This window comes from Choristoneura fumiferana, chromosome Z (assembly GCF_025370935.1).
Source record: "Choristoneura fumiferana chromosome Z, NRCan_CFum_1, whole genome shotgun sequence".
NCBI lineage: Eukaryota > Metazoa > Arthropoda > Insecta > Lepidoptera > Tortricidae > Choristoneura > Choristoneura fumiferana.
Genome location: NC_133472.1, coordinates 30090018 through 30114918, shown reverse-complemented (window position 1 = coordinate 30114918; position 24901 = coordinate 30090018). Strand labels below are relative to the sequence as shown.

The following is a 24901-nucleotide window of genomic DNA, read 5'->3' as shown; positions in this document are numbered from 1 at the left end:
TGCTATCATCAATATTCCACAGCGCATGCGATGAAAGATGTTTCATGGCAACTTTTTTACACTGAGTTACATTATTGAAGTTTTAGTACGGAACCCTATTTTTTTTTGTAAAAAAAAAATATACCTATGGCACCTTGGAACAATTTTGCATTCTATAGTGAAAGAATTATTTAAAATCGCTAGTATTTTTTAAGTTAATTCGTAACAAACATCCCAAAAACCAAATCTTCCTCTTTATAATATAAGTATAGATAAATACTTGCATAACGGACAGTAACTGAATGTTACGATTTTAAAGGTAGCAAATTACTGCTCACTTCCATTGTCGCCTGTGTTATTTCTGGCAGCATCAACATTTCTGCATCATTCAATTCACTAAAGTCACACATTCTCACAGAAACTTTGTCGTTTAAATAGTGATTAACTCTTTTTCTTCATACTATGCTTTAATTTCATCATAACCGCACTAAATACCCCGCATAAAACGGGACTTTTCTGCTCTAGAGCAGAAAAAATGTATAAAAATCCTTTATTGTATTGATTTTAGATTTTTTTTTAATCGCACGACCAAATAGGTAACACAAGTACTTGTGCTATAAAATTAGCCTGCATAGTGTAAAAAAATCTAGTGTTAGGTTGGTCAATCTGACGGTCTTATGAAATTTTACAGATTGCGTACAAAAAATTGTTGCTACCATTCCTACCAAAAATAGTAAGTAGCCGTATATAAATAAAAAAAAAACTCTGTGTATGGTTCGCCAACCTGGCGAAATTTGACAGATCGCGGGTCTAAATATCTGCTATATATACTAACTGCCAAAAAAAAGTAAGAAATGAAAAAAAAAACAAATTGGCTGGAACCTTGCGAATTTTCCGTGGACATTTTTTGAGAGTGCGAATGTAAACTTACAAAAATGGAATCATCGAGAGCTAGTGACATTTCTTTCCTATTGATTGTGTAGCACGAGTTTTTTTTTCGTCTACTATTCCTGTAATAGTTGAAAAAAAAAGCAGATAATAAGTAATTTATATTGCCCTCGTGCTTTTTAATGTCCTCGCTGACGCTCGGGCTCCAAATCGGCACTCGGTGCAGTAATAAATAACTTTCTGCTTGGTGCAACAATCTACAATATTTTTTTCAACTTTAAGAACTCCGTGCAAAATCAAAACAAATTACCGCCATTTTGAGACTTTTTTTTCACTGATTACAACCTTAGAATGGTCCCGGGAAATTTAGCTCACACAGTCTAATTAAATAATGTTAAAATATTAATATTCAATAATAACTGTAAAATTCTTTTATTATCCGTAATCACAGCCGTAATGTAAGTATTCATTATTCAATAATTGTTCATGTAAACATATTTTAATTAATGTATAAAGTAAATTTAACAATAATTAAGTAAATAAATCATTGGATTACCGATAGCGATATCGTTAGCAGCACATTGTATCTAAAACGCGAGTAGAATATTTTTTTAAATATTGTTTTCAGATTATTTTAATTCAATGGTAAGTCATAGTTCCTTGCGAGCTCTACATTTTGAGATTAAAATCTCAATAAAAAAAAAGATGACGGCATGTTCTTTCCGTGGACCCTTCATTATACATACATACATTTGTACGTATCTAAAAGTATCGTGGGTATCAATCAGCCGCCCGGGCGGAAGAAAATTTTGCCACCTTCTTGTTTAGGTTTTAAAAACCATAGTACCTATACAAAATGTCAATACATTATTGTATTATCAATTATTGAAAAGGGATTCCCAGATTTCGTCACAGTATAAGTACAGATGTATTGAATAATGTTTTGTCATCGTATTTTGTCGGAAAGTTCGTAGTTTGAGATAGCTAGTTAAATACGAACTTTTCAGACAAAATACGATGGCAAAACATTATTCATTACTAGGTTTTGGGAAAACTCGCGAATTTCAAAGTCCCGGGACACGAGACAGCCTTCGATCAAAGTCCCGGGACGTCCCGGGACTTCGAGAAATTCAAGATTAAAATTTGAATTTGAGCTCATTTCTGGTGAAACGTTTTAATAAAAAACACATAATAAAATAACATACAATTGCAAGTTAAATAAAAGCTTGTAATAAAAGGTTTAATAAGCTGAGATACAGCGCGAACTTAACATTTTTTTTTCAATTTTACAAAAAATAAGTGGCCAACCCTAACGCTCCATTGGAGCGTAGGTATTTATCTCAAAAAATATGCCTAACTTCCATTGCTTTAGCTTTTATAATATACGTATTTACGTAGGTACATATACATTCGTCTGTATATACATATATATACGTACAGTCAAGTGCAAAAATATGTATCTATTCGAACCACTCAACAAATTATTACGTCGGATTAAGAGTCTGTGGTACATATTTTTTAAGAGTTAGGGTAAGCCCATTATTTTTGCACTCGACTGTACGTACATATATGTAGGTACAGAATAAGTGTGGACATTTTTTTTCCAGAGTGCCGACATGATGTTCCGCATAGAAGAATACACCGTAGCCAACACACTAATCGAGCAATCTATAGCTTACATGCAGTTTGTGGCTCATCCTTCTTTCCAACTAACAGATGTAAGTAATATGTATATACTTATACCTTTAAATGAGTAATTCTTGTATGTATTTATTTCAGGGATCTAGGAAACATCACTAGCATTTGTGATAAAATTTGCTATGTGGTTAATTTCAGGAGCAAAAAATAGATCTGGCTTCGTTTTATTTCTGGGAAAATGCGTGTTTTCGAGTTTTACCCCGAGCGAGCTCAGTCGCCCAGCTAAAATTATTAAATTACTTGTATTTTCAGCCTTCAACTCGACTGGAATATTCATATATGGAGAACAGAACATTTCACATACTTATCCTGAAGTATTTGCATCTGCTGACCAACCGGGCTTGCCATCGCACCGCCCTAGAGCTGGCCAAGATGTTGTTAAACTTGGACCCTACAGACCCCTTGGCGATCCTGTTCATCATTGACACACTGGCGTTGCGCGCGAGGGAGCACCAGTGGCTCATCGATGCTGTCGACCATTGGTCCAAAGAGAGAAATGCTGGCTTCCTCTTCAATATACAGTTCTCGTATGCCATGGCACATTACCATGTCGCTGTCAAACACGGAGGTAGGTAATATTGTAGCTGCTATGTAATTCGAGATATATAGTGAGATTAGAACGCCGAACATACACTACTTTAATGAAATCCTGAATAGGAGTTGATATCATAACGACTACATTGTCAAATAGACCAAATCATCATAAGGCCCAGATCCGAATAACTTGGTAGCAAAACGACTGGTACTTAAAACGACCACATCGTTAATAGAACTCAAAAGGTAGGTTTGTTTTGTATGTAGGTTTTGAAATTATAAATAGATAATAAAACAAAGTGAACAAACGTAAACATATCGAAAGTAGGTCAAAATTCGTTAATGTTATAACCGACTGCCAGAAGGAGGGTAATGTGTTTCGGGCGTATGTATTGTATGTCCATTTCTTTGATCCTCGCTCTAGCCTATACGGCTGGACGGATTTTAATTTAATATAAGAGGTATCATTAGATTCGTCATCATAACTGTCAGTGACATAGGGTACAGGTCGATTCTTAAGAGCTGGCACGAATGGATTGACCGAAATTAATGTCACTTAAACATTTTTATAGGAAAATGACAGATGCATGACATTTTCACATTTTTGTGTGAAGGTTATTCAAATAGGTAATAAAATAACACACAGATACTTTCATTCACTCATTCCATCCATTCGTGCCAGCTTTTGTGAATCGACCTGTATAGGCTGTAAATATAACATTTCATTATGGCGTCCGCGAAAAAAAATATGACGGGAGTAAACAATATATATTTTGTATTGTAACAATATGGGTATTAAATGAAAGCTATTAATTAGCCCATTCTAAATATATATGGGTTATAAATTAATAGTTTTAGGGACTGTTTCACCATCCATTGATTAGCGTTAACCGACGGTTAAATGTGATGCCGTCTCCGTCTATTCGAACAAAACAAATAGAGATGGCATTACACTTAACCGTCAGTTAACACTAATCAATGGATGGTGAAACAGCCCCTTAATATACCATTTCACAGAAATATGAAAAAAAGTGAAATAAAACAATCAATTTAATAAAAATCTAATTATTTTGTATCATATTGTACATAGAGCAAGTTTGAATCTTTATGTAATTTTAAGTGGTTTATACTCGTATAGGTAGAGACGCGAGCCGTGGTTCTTATTACAATATCATTGATGTCTAATTTTGACAAAATCACCCCTTTTCTTGGATGGCAGTATAGGTTATAAAACCGTACCTGAAAATAGGGTTGAGGGGTGGGTGGAGGGAAACGTTGTTGGCGTTTGTATGAAAAGGCTTGTTTTTGCTTTTACTGCATTTTTGTTATTTCTTTGTGCGCTAGGTGATACGAGCAAGGCAGATGATCTGCTGCAGAATGCAATGCTGCGTTTTCCGACGATTCTGATGAAGCTCTACGAATGCGCCAACGTGACTCCCAGCGCAAAACTGCAAGCGCACACCTTGTTTAACAATGCAACTGAAAGGTTAGCTATCTCGCTATTTATAACCTAAAAATAACAGAGTTTAAAAAAAAACTACTTTAAAGTGTTCACATTATTTCTACATTTTGATGAATTTTGGAATCTTAATAATTACTAGCTTCACTTGTAAACAAGTAACTTTTTCACAAGCTTACAGTGGTCCAATAGATTGCGATTTTAGTACTGATGACAATGCAAAATAATCTATATTAATACTAATAAATATTGCAATCTTGAAGTTCTATTGTCTGTTGGTTTCCTCTTCGAGGTAAAACCGCAGAACCAGTTCAGATCAAATTTGGCAACGATATGTTATTTAAGAGAACATTGTCTAAAAATAAAAATAAGGTACTTTCTGTCCGGAAATATTGGAGATTTCCCGCGGAATTGGGTCGAACGTCCGCGCAAACGACTCATCATAAAAATGTTTTTATTTATAAAAAAGATAGAATAAAGCAATATCTGACTGTACTTATACCAAAATCTATGCTACAGGATGACTCGCAACCTGAACGACCTGATATTTCTGTACGCCAAGTTCACGTGGTCCAAATGGCGCGAGCCGGCGGTCTTCGAGTGGCTGAAGCAAAACGCGGAGGCGCTAGCCGACCGCTACGACGCCGATCCCGCGCTCCAGGTGGGTTAGCGTTTTAATTTTAACCCTAACTAATATTATATGCTGGGTCCACACGTTTGGCAAACACCGACAAACGCACAGGTTGCAGTCATATGTAAGAGTAAGTAAAGGCCATATCCATCTTATTCTATCATAATTGCCAAACGTGTGGATGCGGCATTAAATGTGGATGAGAGAATGTTTATTTGTTTAGCTTTCACGCTTAAAGACGTCAACCGATCGTGATGAATTTTGGTGCAAAGATGGTTTGACACTGCGTTTTTTTATCCCGGATAATTGTATAAATAAATAAATGTCACGGGACAATTTCACACCTAGTCCCAAAGTAAGCAGAGCTTGTGTTATGCGTACTAGGCAACCAATAAATATACTTAAATAGATAGATACATGTCTTCGTAACAGTCAAATTTACGACTTAAATCGCTAGAAATTTGTAACAGTTTCGTATGAAAAATATAAGTATATATACACGTATGTATGATACAAAAGAAAAGAAACAAAATACAATTGACAAACTTTTAGATACTTGTACAAAGAGGGACTTATCCCTTTAAGGGATGTCTACCAGTCAACCTTTGAGTGGATGAGAGGAGCAATCAGTTAGTTTGGTAAAATTTTTGTTCCTACTTTTTTGTCAGAGAATTACTTTACCTAGGTGTTATGGAATGGTCAAATCAAAGTAGAGCCAAAATTGCACAACAGCTTTGTGATTAAATTAAATTAAGTTATTTTACTATCTAACAGGAACGAGCTAAGGTCCTAGTGAACGAGGGTCTGAACCTGTTTCGGAGTTGGCCTGACGAGGTCATCCGCCATCTCTGCGTCATCAAACCGATGTCCAGCCTACTGGTTGACGGGGTAAACAAATCTACATTGATTTTAATTTAATCACGATAATGACGAACCTCCCTAAATTGAGACAGCTGCATACGCTTGTCCCTATTGTCGCCTTTATCTTAGTATTATGTCAAATCTCCTTTGTTCTCATACATGGGGCTAGCGGCCGAGTATTTTAAAGATATAATTTGACTGTGCCACATTAAATAGTAATAACGGAGGAACTGTTCTGTACCGCCACTCATCTTTGGTTATTGCATTCTTTACTGTCAGAGTGACTATCAGAAAGTTTTGTCATAGTGCCGTTGCATTTTCAGGCGGTGCCAGAGGTCACCAACCTCGTGGCGTCAGACCCCTCGCCGCCAAACCAAGGCGTCAACCGCTACGGCTACACGTTCGGGCCTCAAGGAGACTCGCGCACTGCCGCTCAATCAACTCTACGCGAACTCTTCTCCTCTCTACTGCCGAACTATGCCGTCTACGCACCTCCCGATCTGGAGTAAGCCAGGCACAATGTAACACGACGAGGTTAGGATACGCGGTCTGGCGTAGTAGTCAGTGCACGCATTTTCGAAGTCGACTGGTTACGCGGGGGGGGGGGGGATTACTTTTATGTTAAACAGTCTTATGCTGTCGTCTGCAGGTGCGATTAAAATAAAAATTTGGACAGCAAACATTTTTTTTAATTGGCATCGCTCTATAAAAGCTATAATTAAAAGTGTCAAGGGTATCATCGTAAAATACTGCTCAACCATTGCTTTTCAAAAACTGCTACTGCTAAATACATTTGATTAATCCGATATCTTAAACTGAATTACAGAATAGGTGCATTTTATCATTTTGACGTGATTAAAATTACATGACGTGTAAATTTTCAAGTCACTTTCATGTGACGGTTTTTACACATTGTTCCCCAATTGTATCCATGGCGACTATTGTAATTATTTTTTGGTGTAAAAATGGTGGTGATACACGTTCTAAGAGCATTCTGGTAGCTTGATTTTTGTTTCGTTGAACTATTAAATGCAAACGAGAAAAAAAACGCGTCTAAGTTCAAAGTGATACGTCGAGACACAGTATTTCTAAATTTTATTTGAGTTGCTTTTTTTACTTAAGGCTTGTCATCATATAACATGTCTTATCCTTTCGTAAGCAGTGTTTATATTTATTATTTAGGTATTACGGCCACTACAGCAGCGTTTCCACCAATAACGTGCGAGGAATGTGTTTTTCACTAACCAATAAAAACGTTTCATTTGTCAGGCCTCGCTCCGCTCAGCTGTTTCCACCAGAGATAATGAGATGTGTAAATTAAGCGTTTCTATTGGTTAATGAAAAACACATCATCGCACATTATTGGTGGAAACGCTGCTTAAAACAGGGAATTGCGTTACCCAATTTATATCGAGAATAACATCATTCCATTAATACATCTCGGGGTAAACGGTGTCACGCAACCTTGTTCGTAGTGAGGAACTGAGTTACTTCGATACATGTTATATTCTGATGAGCTTTACCTCGCCTGCCCCGCGCAAACAGGAGGACTGAACTCATATATCACTCATCATCTTGCGCATCATAAGTTTCAAAGTTACGCCGTCGCTACAGCGCCAACCTCATGTTGTTGAAGAGTGCTTGTATATGTACACATCAGTGTCAGGACTTGACTTTATGCGTTTTCATAACGACTGGTCCCTAGCCCAGGGGCTCCCAAACTTTTTTAGTTGTGGGGCACTTACAGGCTAGCCTTTAGCGAAATACTTAGCCGCTAAGTATTTCGTCACGGCGCCTTTGCAGCTAAAGCCTGGCTAGTTTAAATAGGATACCTAAGTTTCCGGGTTAAAAGGAGCCTCACGCGGCGCCCTTGTTTACTTTCCACGGCACCCAAGGCTTGATTACTTTCGATTGTTTGGGAGCCTCTGCCCTAGACAATAGGGTATTTGACACCAATAATTCCAAAAGCGCTTTAAAAGAAAACATTTAATTTTAAACAGCAAAACCAGGTTCATTTGCAATTTACTGTTAATTTAGATTTTTGCTGACAGATAAGTACCTAAGTAATTTAATTAGTCAAATGAGTTGGTGTCAAGCCAATATCTTAAAAATCGTTTGCATGTCACAAAACAATAATGCCAATAGAAGTGTGTCAGCTTGAAAGTTCGACTTTAGTGACATATTCATTTGATACGAACTTGTTTAAAAATTGATAGACAACTTGTTTGGCCGATGGTGGCTAGAGATGAACGTGGCGTGTGAGGCATTTCATTGGCTGTCACGACTGGATAACTCTGGCGTGAAGAGGTTAAAATAAATGCACAACCCGAGAACGTTGCAGAATCTTTTAATTGTCCATTGCAAAAATCACTACTTGATTAATTATGCGCGACGCGACTAGCTTGCAAGCCAAAAGCCGAGCGGCAACCTACTACCTAAACTGAAGAGCCACCCCTCTGGTGTAACAAATCACCAACCTCCTAAAAGGGTTACATGATGTATTGATGGCCCCTCTAATAAGCGATACTATCCCAAACTGTAATTTTTGTACATTAAACTTATCTCGATCATCTGACTGATTCACTACTTAAACAAAAAATTTCAGATTGGATGTTATGGAGCTCGAAGCAAATAACCCAGGTTTGGAAATGGCGCTGGCATACGCTCGGCAAGTACAGGACCACGATATAGACGATCTTGACGATTTTGATGTATACGCGGGTGATGGCGATGGTACAGCGGAACCCAACGACTTTATCGCGTCGATAGGCGCTTTGGCGCGGACGGTGGGGGACGTGATCAATATGTACCAGACTGCGCAAACTAACCCGACAGAAGACAACGAGATCGGAACTGAAAATACGCAACCGGAGGGCACGTCGCGGCGAGACGACACCACAGATAGTGCGGGCTAAGATCCAAAGACAGTTTTATCAAGTGTGTCATTTGTAATTGAGCTGGGCAGCCGTATACTTGAATTAAAATGAATTATGTACCATGGAACCCTTTCGTTGCCAATGTCATGATGACATTACGTCACCTGCCAAAGAATTCCATTCATTATGAAATCGTGAAAGATTCCTCTCTGATACATATTTCATTTAGTTTTCTAGGAAAATACAATCGAGTTTCTACTTTTTGATGGCGTGAACTAAAATATAAATTAAAACTTAAATTTTCATACCGCAGGTATAGTCGACCAAGTCATGCAGTGCTTTAACATTTTTTATGACACACTTGTAGACGGTTCCGCACTTTCCTAGACATTACTGAAATTTCCTACTTAAATACCTTAGACTTCTTATTATATAAGTGGTCTTGTAATCATGAAAAATTAGAACCATTTTCTGAGCTTTTTTTCATAATTTTAGGTTCAGTAGTATCGGGGACAAACGGGCGTGACATTGGTTGACTTTCGGCTATTTTGTAACTTACTTTAAGTAACCTACGAACTATTTACACCCCATTTAAAAAAAAATTATTTTTAGCATTAACTTGATTGATTCGGACGAACAGACAGACACGCTAGTGATCCTAAGGATTCTGTGTTTTTTTTTTTGGGGTATGGAGCCTAAAAACTAATAAAAATAAAGCTGATTGTCACATTGACTTGTAAATTAAAATAGTCTTTGATGTTTTAATAGCCGTACCAATGATATTGAATCTTGGGATTTAAAGGAATATCTTAGTCGACTATGCTTAGGACTGCTTAGATACAGTCAAGGTCCGCTCATGCCGTCCACTTCAGCTGCTGAATGAGAAAGGGAAAAAGGGTGCAGTATTGTGCCAGAATAGCAAGCCTGAAATTTTCTATAAGAATTTCCAGCCAGGGCCTCAGTGCTCCGTGTCATTTGGATCTATCTCTATTGTGAGATTGGATGAGAAATCGAACTGGGCCCTTCGAGATTTTGCAGTCGAGATAGATCCCGATCGTTCCTGAATGTTTCTCCGATCGACAGATGTAAAATCATGTTAAATTGTGACCCTTTGTTTGGGACTTGTTGTATATTTTTAGGTTCCTTAGCGATTTGTTTATGTTTAATGAATTCTAGTTAAAGACATCTTATGCTTTTAGCATAAAGAGGACCTTAAGGCGGCAGAAGGGAAAATTATCGGTGTAAAATAAATTCATATAATAATAGCGCAATTGTCCGTGCTTCCTTAAGGTCCCCTTGTGGTAAGATAATTAGATAACAAAAGCATTGCGCTGAGCTTAGCGAGGTTACTGCTGCGCAGTACTCAGAGACGTTGATTATCGTTAAATTGCATAGACAAGTGATTAAAATTCATCGGATAGTAGACTGTTGATTGTATGTATATTTTGCAACGATATTACTTGTAAAAATAAATAGTTGTATAGAGCTTGGAATTTATTACACTTAATTGACTTCTCTGAGGACGGCCTCAAAATAAAGAAGACTTCACGATTACTCTTTCCTTGGTAATTATTTAATGATTAGCCTATGTTATTTTAGAAGGAAATAATTAAAGAAACAGGTATTATAAAAGCCTGACCAGGAAAAAAAAACCTGCCCCTGGGGCGCTATATTAGCAATAATTAATTAAATGTTATAATAATAGTTTTATTTAAAATATGTTACATACATGTTTTAAATTTTAATTAAATTATTTTACTTTGCAGTTAAACTAATAATTTTTTATTATTTTATTTGGCTGGATGGCAAACGAGCAAGTGGGTCTCCTGATGGTAAGAGATGACAACTGCAACACCAGGGGGATTGCAGATGCGTTATAGTCTAATTTGAATACATACAATAAAATAAATAAATACAACCACTAATTTTCAATTTTAATATTAGTCATTTATTATCAATTAATTACTTACATAAATGATCGCCTTATAGTACTTGTCTTGTGTATTCGATTAGCTGCGAATTTAACTAGATGCTTTTTAGGCGTGTTGACGATTTCAGACTACTTTACTAACCCATGATCAGATTGTACTACTGGTTCAGTAACAGATATATGGGACTCATTGTCAGCTGTAAGTCTTGATGTTTTCTATCACTGCTAGTTGCATTTATAATTTTTCAATTTTAATAAAAAATAATTTCTGTTCGGCGATGTCTCATCTGCTCTCCGTATTTCAATTACGGAAGATCGGGATATACCTAAAATAAAATAAGACTTACTGTTACCAATTTATTCACAAATTAGCCAATTTCCATTATACATACTATATGATGTATTTACAAGTCACGTTGACAACAAGGTTGGTGATGTCATTTAGACGAAATAGAATTAACCCTTCAGTCATACTCAGAGTAACTTTTGGTAAATATAACTATAGAACTAACTATACTACATAGAATCGTTTTTGGCATTTAAGCGCACAAATAACTCACAATATCCAAGAAATAGACCACGCTCAATCGACATCTAGCTTTGACACCAAGACGGCGTTAATGACCTCTTTATTTACTGTTGCCAGTTGAAGAAATTATTCCAGTTTTTTTTTCGAAATATCGCGAGGTTTTTTATTTTGATGGTCAGGCTTTATCTACCTACCTACTTATGATATTAATAATAAATAATATATATTGTTTAATTTGCACATACTTAGCTAAATTGTAAATAAGGAGTATAAGATGATTCTGTTCCTGTACGGTCACGATCGTTAATTAATATCTGTCATTTTGTATAAGACAATTTAAGGACTTGACGAAATGGGTCTCAAATTAACGCTCGTGACCGTAGGTACATAGTAACTTAACATTTGCATTGTATTAATAAATAAATCGCCGTTTGAAATTTATTTATCAGTAGCTTTTCAATGAAGGAAAACATCCAGAGGAAACCTGCACAAACCTGCGAAATGGTTTAATGGCGTGTGTGAAGTTCCCAATCAGCACAGGGAGCGGCGATTTTCGAAACCTTGAAAAATATTATTCGGAAGTGAAAAAAAATGATGTATAGTAAAAAATAGTGACATAGTAATAATTAACAAGGAAAATCGTAATGACTTTTCCTTTGAAAAGATTCCATGGTGGGTCATGAATTAAAGTCCTTGAACGTACCTATTGTATTAATTTGTGTTTATTGCCTATTCATATCTGAAAGATAAGTGAACTTAGAGAAAATTCTGCGATCGCTATGTACTAACAGCCTATATAATATTCTGTTATTAAAATGCGAAAATTGAAACAATTCACATATTTTTACCAGATTCGCGTAGTATTTTCGCGGATGTGCTTTCGAAAATCGGCGTCCCGATCCCACGTGGGAACTACACACAGTCCCTCATTCTGACCCTGTGCCCAACAGAGGGATGTTAATAGGCTGGATCATTATTGTAAAATATAAGTGCTGTTTTTACGCATTAAGAGGTTTGTTTTTGTTTTTTAGTAATACTAAAAGATCATTTTTACTGGCCGTTTTATTTTTTTAAGAGTAATTAAATTTATCTCTCTCGATCACAGATTACTAATATGTAGCTAGCTAGTTTAGTGCCACAATCATCTGACCACGAGGGGTGACCACACTTCTAATGACAAGCTTTTGCCTGCGATTTCGTCCGAGCAAAGTTTATTATATTAGTGCGATAGGAGGCAAACTATCAGGCGGGTCACTTGATGAAAAGCTATTTATGGCGAGGTAGGTGCAGCTTCCTATACCATTGGAAATTAAAAAAAAACTCATGATCCTAAATTAAAGTTTTGACAAACATACAGCTCATAATAATGATACCTGGGCGACCTTATGCTCGGTCTAGAACTCGAAAGCACGTGTTTTGTCAGACATAAGACCAAGCAGCTAGATAGACTCGTCGGCGTTAGGTATGCGAGAAAATGATTGTAGGCGAGTTTGCACGAACCAGGTTTAACTTAGTAGGTAACTCCGAGTTAATAACTAACATAGGGTTTAGCATTGTCAAAATGTATGGATGCCGCCAGAGGCAGCATGTCTAACGCGCGAGAGCTCGCGACGCGATCGCATACAAATACAAATTTAACAATGAAGTTTTCACTGTGTGAAACATTTTCAATCCCTTTTTTGCGCGCACGGGCACTTAGCTTTTGCGGGGCCCCTAGTTGCCTATTATGCCGTAATAGATAGATAATCTGGCCCTGTATTTTACCGTTACCCCTATATAATCAACCATGCAATGCAAACATAGGTACTACTTAATACTCTTCTAAATAAACGATTCTGCACGTCTCCGCGTCTCCAATAAAAGAGGTTTCTTATCTGATCTGACTAAACCTCATTCCTTCCTCATTCATAAGTGTGTTTGTTTGTTTTTTAGAAAATTATGGCGCTGTCCATTGGAGGACAATTTTACCAGTGTCTAGTAGGTTTTGCCGTTGTACGGTAAAAAAATTCTAGGAAACGAAATATGAGACGTACCTAATGGTGGATGGACGATGACAGCGCGAAATCCAAATTCTTTATTTATAAATACTCTAAAATAAACCTGTCAAAAATGTCTTGGCTTGGTCTTCTTCATAAGTTACCAGTATACACACTTTCATCTATGAGTGTGTCCAAGTCACGACAGTAGGTATATATCAAAGGTACTTGTTTTTAGAGTACCATAAATCACCATCGAAATAGTAAGTAAGTACTTACCTACTATTTCGATGTAAATCACAAATCACCCATAAATGGACAGAAAGATGAATGAAGCAAATAAATGTCAGAAGATTGTCACACATTGTTGACAATGTTTCTCGGTCATCCAACATCAATATTTTGTATTATTGCTACAGAGTTCTGTGAAAGATTTTCATTTTGCGGTTTACGGAGTAAGTGATTTGAATTGAAATAAACAAACGACTTAAATTGTAAAGTCTACTTTACTTAGATTATGATTCATGAAGATGTTTTGATAATTAGGTACCTGAACTTTCTTTTAGCTATTCTATCACTATACCTGAGGAATGTGCTATGTCTCCACGAGAATGCTGCAACTGTAGTGTACCATATATTTATTATGATGTGCTACACTATGCCTTTGATCGGAGCAATATTGGCGGATAATTTTATAGGCAGATACAAGTACGTAAAGTTCCTGTGTGGCGTTGTGTCCGCTTTGTGTAATGACGTTACGGCCTGAGGGGCTACTACGAAACTGGAAAATCGAAGTTCGTATCGCGCCGTCCCTTTCACTCGCGTATTAAATGACATAAGCGTCAGCGGGACAGCAACATACGAAGCCGCCGTGGCCTCTATTGAAAGCCTCGCATGAAGCGGCAAGATTTTTCTATGCTTATTACGTGGCCGAGACGTTCACCACACAGTGATTATCTGGTAGTAGACGCAATGAACATAGAAAACCGCTCACCCTCCACCAGTCGCACGTAGGCTGAGTTGTAACATACCTACCGAAAAAAATAACGTGTTTAGTCAGTCTGTTAGGCTTGTCAGGCCGGCCACAGATATACCGATTCTGTTGTCCTAGCAAGAAAAGAAAAGAATTGAAATCGGAAGGCTCGAAAGCAATACAAATTGTACCTGCACAACTCGTTACATACCCTGGCTCGGTTAGCAAATTAAGACGGCATCGCCGACCAGAAGAAGTATGTATGTGATGATGAACTCGGATTCTATCCTGTTCCACAAGAACAGACAGAATCTGTAAGTCTTTGGCTGAACTTATTCGCATGATTTTGATTGCGGCAAAGCGCAATCCGGGCCGATTCACAGTGTTTCCTAGTAAAGACTAGGAAACACTGAATAGGTCCGGATGGGATCGGAGAAAGTTTCAGTATGTTATTACAAAGAACACCAGGATAACATAAACTTTGTCTAAACAATCATGAAAAAATAAACGCTCGCATCGAAAGTTCAAGCCAAAAGATGCATTAGAAATTTATAGCCAACTAGGTAAAACGTAGGTGTATGAATTAAAATATAATACCACCTGCTCCTGCCTGCCTGTTCAGACATTTATTCATCTTAGAGTAGCAATTAAAAACTAAAACCGGTCATACCCTGATTCGGATTCGCACACCGAGGGTTTATTACCATATGTCCTACCTATAAGCCATTACTCTGCTTGGCATTACTTTATGTAAGTAATGGTTAGGTAAGTAGGTACTTTTGTAAAATTAGTACCTATAAAGTAAAAGCGACATATTGATTATTGAGTATTGAGTATTGGCCAAACCCTAAATAAGTACCTATTCTTTACCTTTATTTTTCCAGAGTGATTCTTTACTTCTCCATTATATATTTCTTCGGAACTGTATTGACCTGTTGTTCTGCTATACCTCCACTAATGCTACCGCCAACGTAAGTACATTGTACAGTCGCCATCAGATATTTCGGAATGGCCAAGGTGTACAAAAATATCGAAACATGTACTGTAATACCTACGAGTACCTTAATAATAGAGAGCATGTGGCGATATTATTGACCACCTTGGCTGCTCCGAAATATCTGATGGCGACTGTACCTCAGCTGTACACCTAGCAAAAGACAATAGATAAACTATTATTAAAGTATTACATTTTTCTTTTAAGTACGACATCAATGATTGGATTAGCTCTGATCGCTACTGGAACTGGCGGTATAAAACCCTGCGTTGCTGCTTTTGGAGGAGATCAGGTGAAAATATTATTCAATCTTTTGTCTAATCAAAATAATACAATTTATGGCACTAATTTCAAAAAATTCTAGGTATGTAAAATATAATTGTCTTGCAGCACTCTTGTCTCTACAATGCTTACGATACAAATCAGAAACCCCTGCTTTATTTAAGTAACGTAAAGAAGCGTTTGGGTAGGTACAATAGAATTTGAAGGTGCCGAACTAGGTATCTACCTACAAATCGTGCACGACAACGCGCGACCGTTAGCGAACATTAATGTATATCACATTTGTTATTGAGTTTAATAACCGCTGCCTCGCTGATCGGGAAAGCGAGTCGACCGAGCCATGTACCTGCAGAGAATTCGTTCGTATTATTAAATTTCGATGAGACTTTATTTTATTATGAGAAGTAGGCAAACGAGCATGCGGGTAATCTGATGGGAAATAATCACCACTGCCCATGCGTACAGTCCAGTTCATAAACATGTGAGCAAAAATTTGACCCTATATATCTGAACACGCTTCTACACCGTTAACAATAGAGTCATGTTCAGATATTTTTGTAAAAATTTTTGCTCACAAGTTTATGAACTCGACTGTACTAAGGAGACTCGAGATATTTATCTAAGTACCTAAGCTCTTTTTTTTAAGCTCCGATGTCATATGTCAATAATTATTCCTGTACAGTCACCAGCACCAATATCTGACACAACAAAGCGTGCATAAACATCTGATACGACTTTATTTCTAGGGCCGGTAGGACGTGTTAGATAATTTTGCACGCTCCGCTGTGGCAGATATTAATGCAGGACTGTATACTTTCAAAATGTATATGAAATGAGAAATTATTCAATCCTACTTACATTTCGGTTTACCTGCAATACTTAGTCGTGACCGCGGTGTTTTACTGCAAACGACTTTTAACGTCACTCCATCGTCCCAGTTCCGCCTGCCGGACGAGAACCAGCGTCTACAGCGGTTCTTCTCCACATTCTACTGCACCGTGAACCTGGGCGGGTTCATGGGCATGGTGGTGACGCCGGTGCTGCGACGCAGCATCATGTGCTTTGGCGACGATACCTGTTACGCGCTCGGCTTCGGCTTCCCGGCGGTGCTGGTGTTGCTGTCAATCGGTAATACTCATAGAAATATCACCAGCCGGAACACGTCGAACCAAGGTCTACAGCTGAGTACGCCACGACTGCCACCTTTATTGGGGTGGAGTCAGACGAGCGTAATTTTTAAGTTCTGATTTGCGTATTTTCGGTCGCGTAATTTTCGTTTCATACAATGTGTACAACTCGTTTTGAGTCGCCATGTGACACTAACTGGACATTTTGTATATAAAACCGAATGCAACAGAATTAAACGACCAAAAATACGCGACACACGACTCAAAAAATTACGCTCGTCTGGTTTCACCCTTACCTACCGGTTGTCCGCTAATCTTGCCATGTCTTTGGTCCACCAAATGGGAGGCTTGCCAACGCTGCGTCTTCCGGTAAGAAAGATATGAATAAATAATAAGAATTCGCGGAATAATGTGACCCATAGGTGACGCGAATGCCATCGGGGGTGTTTATGCTACAATTAAGGCGTATTCTCTTATGTTTAGTATCTAAAGCCGGTTACACACGCTAGGTTATATTATAACCGATGGTTTATGCATGCACAGTTCATTTGTGCAGACATAACTGAACGTGTGTATTACTGACTCCTTGCCTGCGCAAGCAAAATTTTAAATATGTAAAATTGTTTTTTTTAGTTATGCCTGCACACATAAACCATTGGTTATAAACCTATAACGGTGTGGCCGGCTTCAACAAATCTTCAACAAATTCGTCTTTGCGCTGCAACAAACTTTTACATCATTATTAGTAACTATTATAGTCAGGTATGTCAAAGTTCAACTGAGTCTTGACTATACGTAGTGGAACAAATTTAAAAGTACAATAAACCGGTTTCTGTCAAGTTTAGATTGAAGCCGTAGACTAACAAACTGTTTAATTGGAGCCGAACGGGCCCAGACAAGCGTGAGTAATTTAGAATAAACACCAAAGACGTTGCTAATAAAATTAATTTCAATTTTTTATAAAATTAAGTCCTTGATGTTAATTGCCCTGTAAAGAGTGGTAAAACATAACTCAAACCGTAACTGAAGTTAAACAAGAGCGTGTCGGACACGCCCAAAATAGGGTTCCGTAGGCATTACGAAACAATTAAGTAATATTTTTGTAAGGATTTCGTATTTTATACGGAATCTTTCAAGTTTAGGTATATTTTATACCTTAGGCTGCTATTTAAGAGTAAAACTAAGTACTTATAATTCTCAAGCAAACTTAGCCGTTATAGTTTTCCTTGAAAGTTTGATATACTTACTACCATCCTGATTTTTTTCAAATTTTTCCACCCCCCGGTTTAGATGCTCGATTTTAATGAAAATTATATTTCGTAAAAAAATCAATGATTTGAAAATCGTCTTAGCAAACCCCTAATGGTTTTAAAATACCTATCCAACAATATCCCACGTATATTTACGTCTATGGGAGGTACCCTAAAAAAATTTTTTTTACTTTTTTGTTGTACTATTTTGTCGGCATAGTTTACATAATATATATCCGTGTAAAATTACAGCTTTCTAGCATTGATAGTCCCTGAGCAAAGCCGCGGACGGACGGACAGACAGATAGACAGACAGACAATAATGCCAATAGACGTGTCTGTCAACTTGAATGTTCGACAGCGACATAATCATTTGATAGGAACTTGTTTAAAAATTCATAGGCCTCTTATTTGGCTAAGCTAATGGTACATAAGTATCTACGCCTGGAAAGAATTCGCAAACACATTAATGATTCAAATGAAATCAATCAAACGTGTTAAATTTGATTATGACGTTTAATATTAATGTTGAATTCGAATGCGGGTAGGTAGCTACGTAGAAATATAAATTAATAGAAGGATAGTAAGAGGAAAGCTTGCTTAACTTAAATGAGGAAAATCGGTCAACAGTAATTAATGATTTTGTTTCGCTCCGTGCGTAAATCAATTTTCCCATTTTACTTTCATCGTGGATTTTTTGGGGTTCTGTAAGTATGTACCTCAAAAAGTAGAAGCGGAACGCTTCTTGGATCACTTGTTGTACGTCTGTCTTTTTTTTACATAAAACTGACCGTCATTGACCCCTGTCTCACCCCGGTCGGTCCGTCAATGCTCTTTTTTTCAGGAACGCGTGGAGGTATCATGCTGAAATTATAATCAAATACCTAATTAGGTTTACAACTCCTAAGGGTGAAGCCAGACGAGCGTAAAAAATCAAACTTCTAACTCAACGCAAGCAAAAGAAAGTCAATAAAAAAGATGTTTCCATACCAATTGTCGTAACCGAAAAACCTATAGGGTACCCAAGTACCATTAGTGGTCATCTAATAATTATCCTACCGTCGAATTATAAGACTAAGGGACTGTTTCACCATCTATGATTAGTGTTAACTGGCGGTTAGGTGTGATGCCGTCTCTATTTGTTTTGTACGAATAGACGGAGACGGCATAACATTTAACCGGATGGTGATGAAAATGGATGGTGAAACAGCCCCTAAACGTCTTATAGGGATCTAATAAACATTTTGACTTTGACCACTGTTCTTACAACAGATATTACAAGCCGATTTGAGCTACAAGAACTTTCGTTTCAATCCTGTAACTTAGGGGCTGTTTCACCATCCATTGATTAGCGTTAACCGACGGTTAAATATGATGCCGTCTCCGTCTACTCGAACAAAACAAATAGAGACGGTATCACACCTAGCCGCCAGTTAACAATAATCAATGGATGGTGAAACAGCCCCTTAGTCTCGTAAACTTTTACAGGATAAGTAACTTTAGAAGACTCTTACTAGAGCATGACCTTATAAACGCATCTTATGAGACTTTAGCATTGATGTCCTATAAACGTATTTAATAAAACCGTTTACTCCTATTAAGGTCCTATTTATTTCCATTACAGGATACTTAATCTTATAAATGTTATAAAAATAGCTGCAGTAGGTCAAGTATATACATATAGGATTCTATATACGCATGTAATTGAAATGTTTACTCCTATATATATATCGTCACTACTTTTAAAACAGCTCGTAACTTAAAGTCAATAGTTTTTCTGAGTGAACTTTACGAATATTATTTGAATGATCAATTTTATTGACATATTAATTTGAGATACGAGATTTTTTCAAAGTAGTAACGATAATATTGATTATAAGTACGTTTTTAACCATATGTGTTTTAAGTTTGCTATTAACTTTTAGCTACAGAAGTACGGGTTAGTGTCATGTTTGGACAAAATCACAAAAGTGAGACAGGCAATAATTGCGATGGTTCCGTACAATGCAAAATAGGCTTAGTAGGTATATTAAGCGATTGTAAAGATGATTCTGAAAATTCTGAGAATGTACACGAAAATTTTAGTAGTGTCGAAAGAGATGAAATTGAATTTGATGATGATAAAATTACAGATTTAGAAAAAAATAATGCAGTCTCAGTCTAGTGTATTTTTTTTCAGAAACAATGCTCTACGTAATGCAATGAAAGAATATCCTGCATATTGATATTCAATGCAATTTTTCAATGAATTTGAATAAATTTTATTATTTATTTATTTTATTTATTTAATGGGTACCTACGGTTTTCTAATAATCAAAAGGATTCCTAAATAATTCAAATTGCGACTAACTATGACCTACTCGTATGTCCTAGTCTTGAACGGGTAAAAATGGTTTTATTAAGGTTTTGATTAAGAACACTAGTCTGCGCTGTCCGATAACTATCATGGCTGCCGTATTTGTCAACATATCAAATAAATAAATAATAGACAAACTATTTAAAGATTCACTTTGAAGACGGGCATGAAAATACGTTTCTTGTCGTCAATTAGTTTATCAATAAAGTTAATTCCGCAATTTGAATTAAACGCATTATATACTTAACAGTAAAATAACAAATTTACACTTAGATATAAAATAATTATGGGTGAAGCATTTGCATTTGATTTTTTTTTCGTATCACTGCACGCCGTGGCTCAATTGTCCCAAGAAAAGAAATGAATGCTCTTGTAATAGCATCACGCTGATTACTGTTACAGTCCTACAGTAGGATCAATAACACCAGTAAGGGCTTGTGCCGGATCCCTAAAAGAGTACCTAATCGCTTTTATGCAAGCAGTTTATGGGTGAAGACCAAAAAGTTGCACACCGTTAAAGCTGCGTTAGCACGTAGTTTTAATTTCCTTTAACTTTTTCCATTGTGACACGAAAATTATCCATACAAATGTATTAGGTACATTTTGCTTAGAAGAGGGGCTCTGCTATATTACTCAATATTCATAGATACTTACAAATTTATACGGAACTCTCGGTGCGCGAGTCTATCTTCGCACTTGCCCGGTTGTTTTTTGTGGTGACAGAATAAAGAGCTAGGATTTTTTTATTCATTCACGGGAACGAAGGCGTGTGGGATAGTTTGATATACAAATGGAACATGGCTAATCTGTTTTATTTTCTCGACTACAAAAATCGTACAAAAATATATTTAAGGGTAATTTCGTACGTAAATGGAACACTTTTTTTTTCTTTTTCTATACGCATTTTAACGAGCTTTATTTATGACACATTGCAGTAGGTATTTATGATTTTTTAGCAAAAGGCGTTCAGCTTGTTACTCTTCGTGTTTTGCCTTATTCCAGTTAGAAAATTCGAATACTTGGAATAGCAAATGTAAAAGGTACTGCCTAGACACAAGGTGAAAGCAAAAACAGATATCGTCGAACACTGCTGGCGGGCACCGTATTTTGTTTTTCACACAGCAAAGTCTTTGTTTCAGTTATTTTCGCTGCGGGAAAGCCTTGGTACAGGATAAAACAGCCACGTGAGAACGTTACATTGAAATTCGTGTCGTGTGCTTGGGTGAGTCTAAATTGCCTAACAAGGTCGCCAGTGCGTTGTTTGAGGGATGCCGCACAGAGACTTGCTTGTTTCTTCTCTAAGTCTTATATCCTTGAATTAGTCGCGAGTTATTACGAGTTACTAGGTCCGCGGCTTCGCACGCATTAAGACTATCGCACTTGAATTAAAATTCCGGGATTTTTCTAATTCCCATGGGAATTCCCAAAAATTACACCGTGGGTTTTATTAACGTCTGCACATAAAACAACTGTGCCAAATTTCATGAATCTAAATTGAGTTTTCGGTATACCGGGAGGTATTTCGTGATTTTATCCCGATCACGTGGGAATATAGGGATAAAAGTATCCTGTGTGTTATTCAGGATGTCCTATAGCTATTTACATACCTTATTTCATCCAAATCCGTCTAGCCGTTTTAGCGTGAAGGCGTAGCAAACATAACACACATTGCACACACACACACATATTCCTACCCACTAACTTTCGCATTCATAAATAGGTATTAGTAGGATAATCGGAAAGTAATTACGTGCTTACTTGTAAGGTTTTGTTTGTTAGTTGTTTGAGATTTTAATCATGTAATTGTAAGTACCTCAACTGTTTGTAGAATCCAACTCGCCGCTTTTGCTTTAGAAACAGTCACAGAGTTTTCCTCAAAGTTTTTCGAGTAGAACTATGTTTCCGTAACATTCATTACCGGCCTATCTCTTAAATGAGAATGGTCAGAATAGTCGAAAATATACTCGTAATCATTATATATTTGTTAGTAAAAAGACAACTTGAATGTTGTAAAATTGCTGTTAAAGATCAGTTAATCGGAATGCCTGTCTATTAGTTTCGCATAGGTCACGAATAAAGAGTGTACCTAATACTTCGTTTAGTAGCTGCATTTTAAATGCACCCAACATTCGAGCTCTATTAACCCATTTCACATACTTACACAAAAAAAATCTCGCCTAAAGAAGCTATCCTACATTAAAGTCTTACGCGTATAGTGATAAAATTCTAAGTATTCAATTTCGCTCGTTACATATGTGCATCATTCACGACAGTAAACGTCTTAACCAGAGTGCCACTGTTTTTTGTATTGTTTTGATATTCAAGCCAATCCGACCCATACAAGTAAACTTAACTTGCAAGATTTGATCCAAAAACAAACACAGGAAGTTAAGTTTGGTTTGGGTCCAATATTGCTTAATTTTGCTTCTCGTGCTCGGATTGGCTTGAAATTTGGTACACGTAAATATATCGGTCAGATAACAATGCAAGAACAGTCAATAAAAAGTAGGTAGGTAGCTACCCTACTAGTTATCAGTGTTGCAGATCCATTGAAACTGTCATAGGGTTGTCGCTCAATATTTATTTTATTATCAATGTGTCATGTGTGTGACATATTTATTGGTATATAAAACGTTTTTTTTGAAGAATGTTTTTACAGGTAAAATAACAGATTTGTATACTTAAATTAGTTGTCTGAATAAATTATTAAGAGTTTTTTTTATAATTTCGCCAACAGCTCTCTTTTAAACTGGGAAAATTAAACGTAATCATTAAAAAAATATATGATTTATTAATTGAATACTAACCGAGCGAATTATATACGACATTAATGAATGTTGACAAATAAATTACGCAACCACCATTAGGGAGTTTAAAAAAAGAATAAAACCTTTTTTAAAGAAAAGAAAAGAGGTTTTATTTTTATTCAATATAATGGCCCGGATAACTCACGTCTTAAATCGAGTTTAGCTCGACATGTTATGTTTAACTCGATTTAAGACGTGAGTTATCCGGGTCATTATATTTAATATGAGTGAGTCTCACGGTAGTTTCAGGTGTTATTTTGTTTTAAAACTTAAAATATATAAATAAAAAAAAATGTGCATCTAATTACATGAACTTACCTACCTAGGCACATGTTTAAAAATATGTGCAGTGCCATCCCTCGTGTTTTCAATGATTCTGCAACACTGATAACGGGGTGTGTAGGTAGCCATCAAATATTTAACAGGTTTTTTTTTTAGTATGCGGCCGGTAAGCGTCTACGACACGACCCCAGGACGAGTGGTCCCCCGCTAGAGCACTGGCTCGACCACTCCATAGAAAAATATGGTGAAAAGCTCGTCGCCGACATGAAGGCAGTCTTCTCCATACTGTACTTGTACCTGCCGGTACCCATCTTTTGGTCATTATTTGATCAACAGGTCTGTATTGTTGCTTAGAATGCATTAAATCCTAATTTAAAACGCGCCGAAACAGAGCAGGCAGAGTTGATTCTAAAGATAAAGATTCCATTTTGCAGCATGTAATGAAACTAATGAAATATGGTAGGTAATGCAACGAAGTGAAAGTATCAAAGGTCCAATCTACGCTACCTAATGTAAAAAACGGCAAAGTGCGTGTCGGGCCACGCGCAGGGTGAACACATGCCTCAACAAAAATGTGCACTTTAAATAGCCTATTTTGCAAACGGATTCCTAAATCTAAAAATGGTCTCATCCAACGATAAGCTACACTGTCTCATATTAACATAATTACAATAATTTTTATCCTGAAGAAGTGTAGAGTTTCCACAGGAGGTCGGAAGGGAGGCGAGCCATTTGCCCAGCACAGGGACACCAAAATACCAACAGACTAAAAAGTTATCCAACTGGACACAGGGCTCCCGCTGGACATTCCAAGCTTCGAGACTCCGCAGTGAAGTTTTCGGAATCGCCCTGATGCCGGACCAGCTGCAAGTGATGAACCCAGCCATGGTGCTATTTATGATCCCCGTGTGCCCGGGCGGCGCCTGGCCGTTACTGCCCGACATACCGCCGCTCCAAAAGATGTTCGTCGGAGGAATGCTCGCTGCCCTCGCCTTCGTATCTGCTGGGATACTACAGATCGGAATTGAGGTATGGGATATACGTATTTAGACTCCCAATTTTTATTGGTCCAAACGTTATTGTTTGTCTAACCGAGTTGTGGAAGAACTTTTCACTTTTCAGATATCTTAAAGTATACGACATATGGACGTTTTGAATTATCATTCAGAGAGGGAGATCTAACATATATGGATGGAACCTATGCCAGACGACGATAATAATTATGGTCGTCGTTTATTTATAGTAGCTGGGCGACCGAGCTTTGGTCGGGCTAAAACTCGATAATAAACGTTTTCCCAGAGATAAGACCAAGCTAGATCGATTTGTCATCCCCGAAAACCCCCCATACCACTTCATTTCATGTATGTAAACTCTTTATTGTACAAAAGAAAATAAACAAAACACAATTGACAAACTTTGAGATACTTGTACAAAGGCGGACTTATCCCTTTAAGGATCTCTACCAGTCA

At 37.1% G+C, this 24901-nt stretch overlaps 3 protein-coding genes and 1 long non-coding RNA gene across 5 annotated transcripts in view; 3 read left to right on the top strand and 1 right to left on the bottom strand.

Moving 5' to 3' along the window:
• The window catches only part of LOC141426508 (peptide transporter family 1-like), a 2360-nt gene extending 2326 nt beyond the window's left edge, over positions 1–34 (top strand). The window contains exon 5 of the mRNA XM_074085499.1: positions 23–34. Within this exon, the coding sequence (XP_073941600.1) occupies positions 23–34 (12 nt within the window). The remainder of the gene's footprint in view (positions 1–22) is intronic.
• A 2417-nt stretch (positions 35–2451) lies between these two features.
• LOC141426436 (ribosome quality control complex subunit TCF25-like) lies at positions 2452–8965 on the top strand. Its single transcript, XM_074085373.1, has 7 exons — positions 2452–2585; positions 2818–3133; positions 4444–4585; positions 5078–5219; positions 5964–6077; positions 6374–6555; positions 8656–8965. The coding sequence occupies exons 1-7, from the start codon at positions 2484–2486 to the stop codon at positions 8963–8965; spliced, it is 1308 nt and encodes a 435-aa protein (XP_073941474.1). The 5' UTR covers positions 2452–2483.
• Positions 8966–9720: 755 nt separating this feature from the next.
• On the bottom strand, positions 9721–13657 carry LOC141433934 (uncharacterized). The gene is made up of 2 exons (XR_012451984.1): positions 13419–13657; positions 9721–11182 (listed from the first exon to the last, which is right to left on the bottom strand). It is a non-coding gene; the product is annotated as an uncharacterized lncRNA (long non-coding RNA).
• A 72-nt stretch (positions 13658–13729) lies between these two features.
• Positions 13730–24901, top strand: part of LOC141433896 (solute carrier family 15 member 2-like) — a 31458-nt gene continuing 20286 nt past the window's right edge. Inside the window, exons 1-8 of one of the 2 annotated variants that reach the window (XM_074096010.1) lie at positions 13734–13816; positions 13928–14069; positions 15219–15305; positions 15536–15620; positions 16549–16738; positions 21483–21565; positions 23589–23768; positions 24225–24461. In XM_074096010.1, coding sequence (XP_073952111.1) covers positions 13735–13816; positions 13928–14069; positions 15219–15305; positions 15536–15620; positions 16549–16738; positions 21483–21565; positions 23589–23768; positions 24225–24461 — 1086 coding nt within the window. In that variant the 5' untranslated portion in view covers position 13734. Of the gene's footprint in view, positions 13817–13927; positions 14070–15218; positions 15306–15535; positions 15621–16548; positions 16739–21482; positions 21566–23588; positions 23769–24224; positions 24462–24901 lie in introns of both variants that reach the window. The other variant, XM_074096020.1, reaches the window with a different exon arrangement.

Bases quoted from the DNA above. Each gene is read 5' to 3' on its own strand.
- LOC141426436 (XM_074085373.1), top strand. From the start codon at position 2,484: ATGATGTTCCGCATAGAAGAATACACCGTAGCCAACACACTAATCGAG. The intron at 6,078-6,373 runs GTAAACAAATCT...TTGCATTTTCAG, and splicing joins CCAGCCTACTGGTTGACGGG to GCGGTGCCAGAGGTCACCAA. The intron at 6,556-8,655 runs GTAAGCCAGGCA...AAAAAATTTCAG, and splicing joins TACGCACCTCCCGATCTGGA to ATTGGATGTTATGGAGCTCG.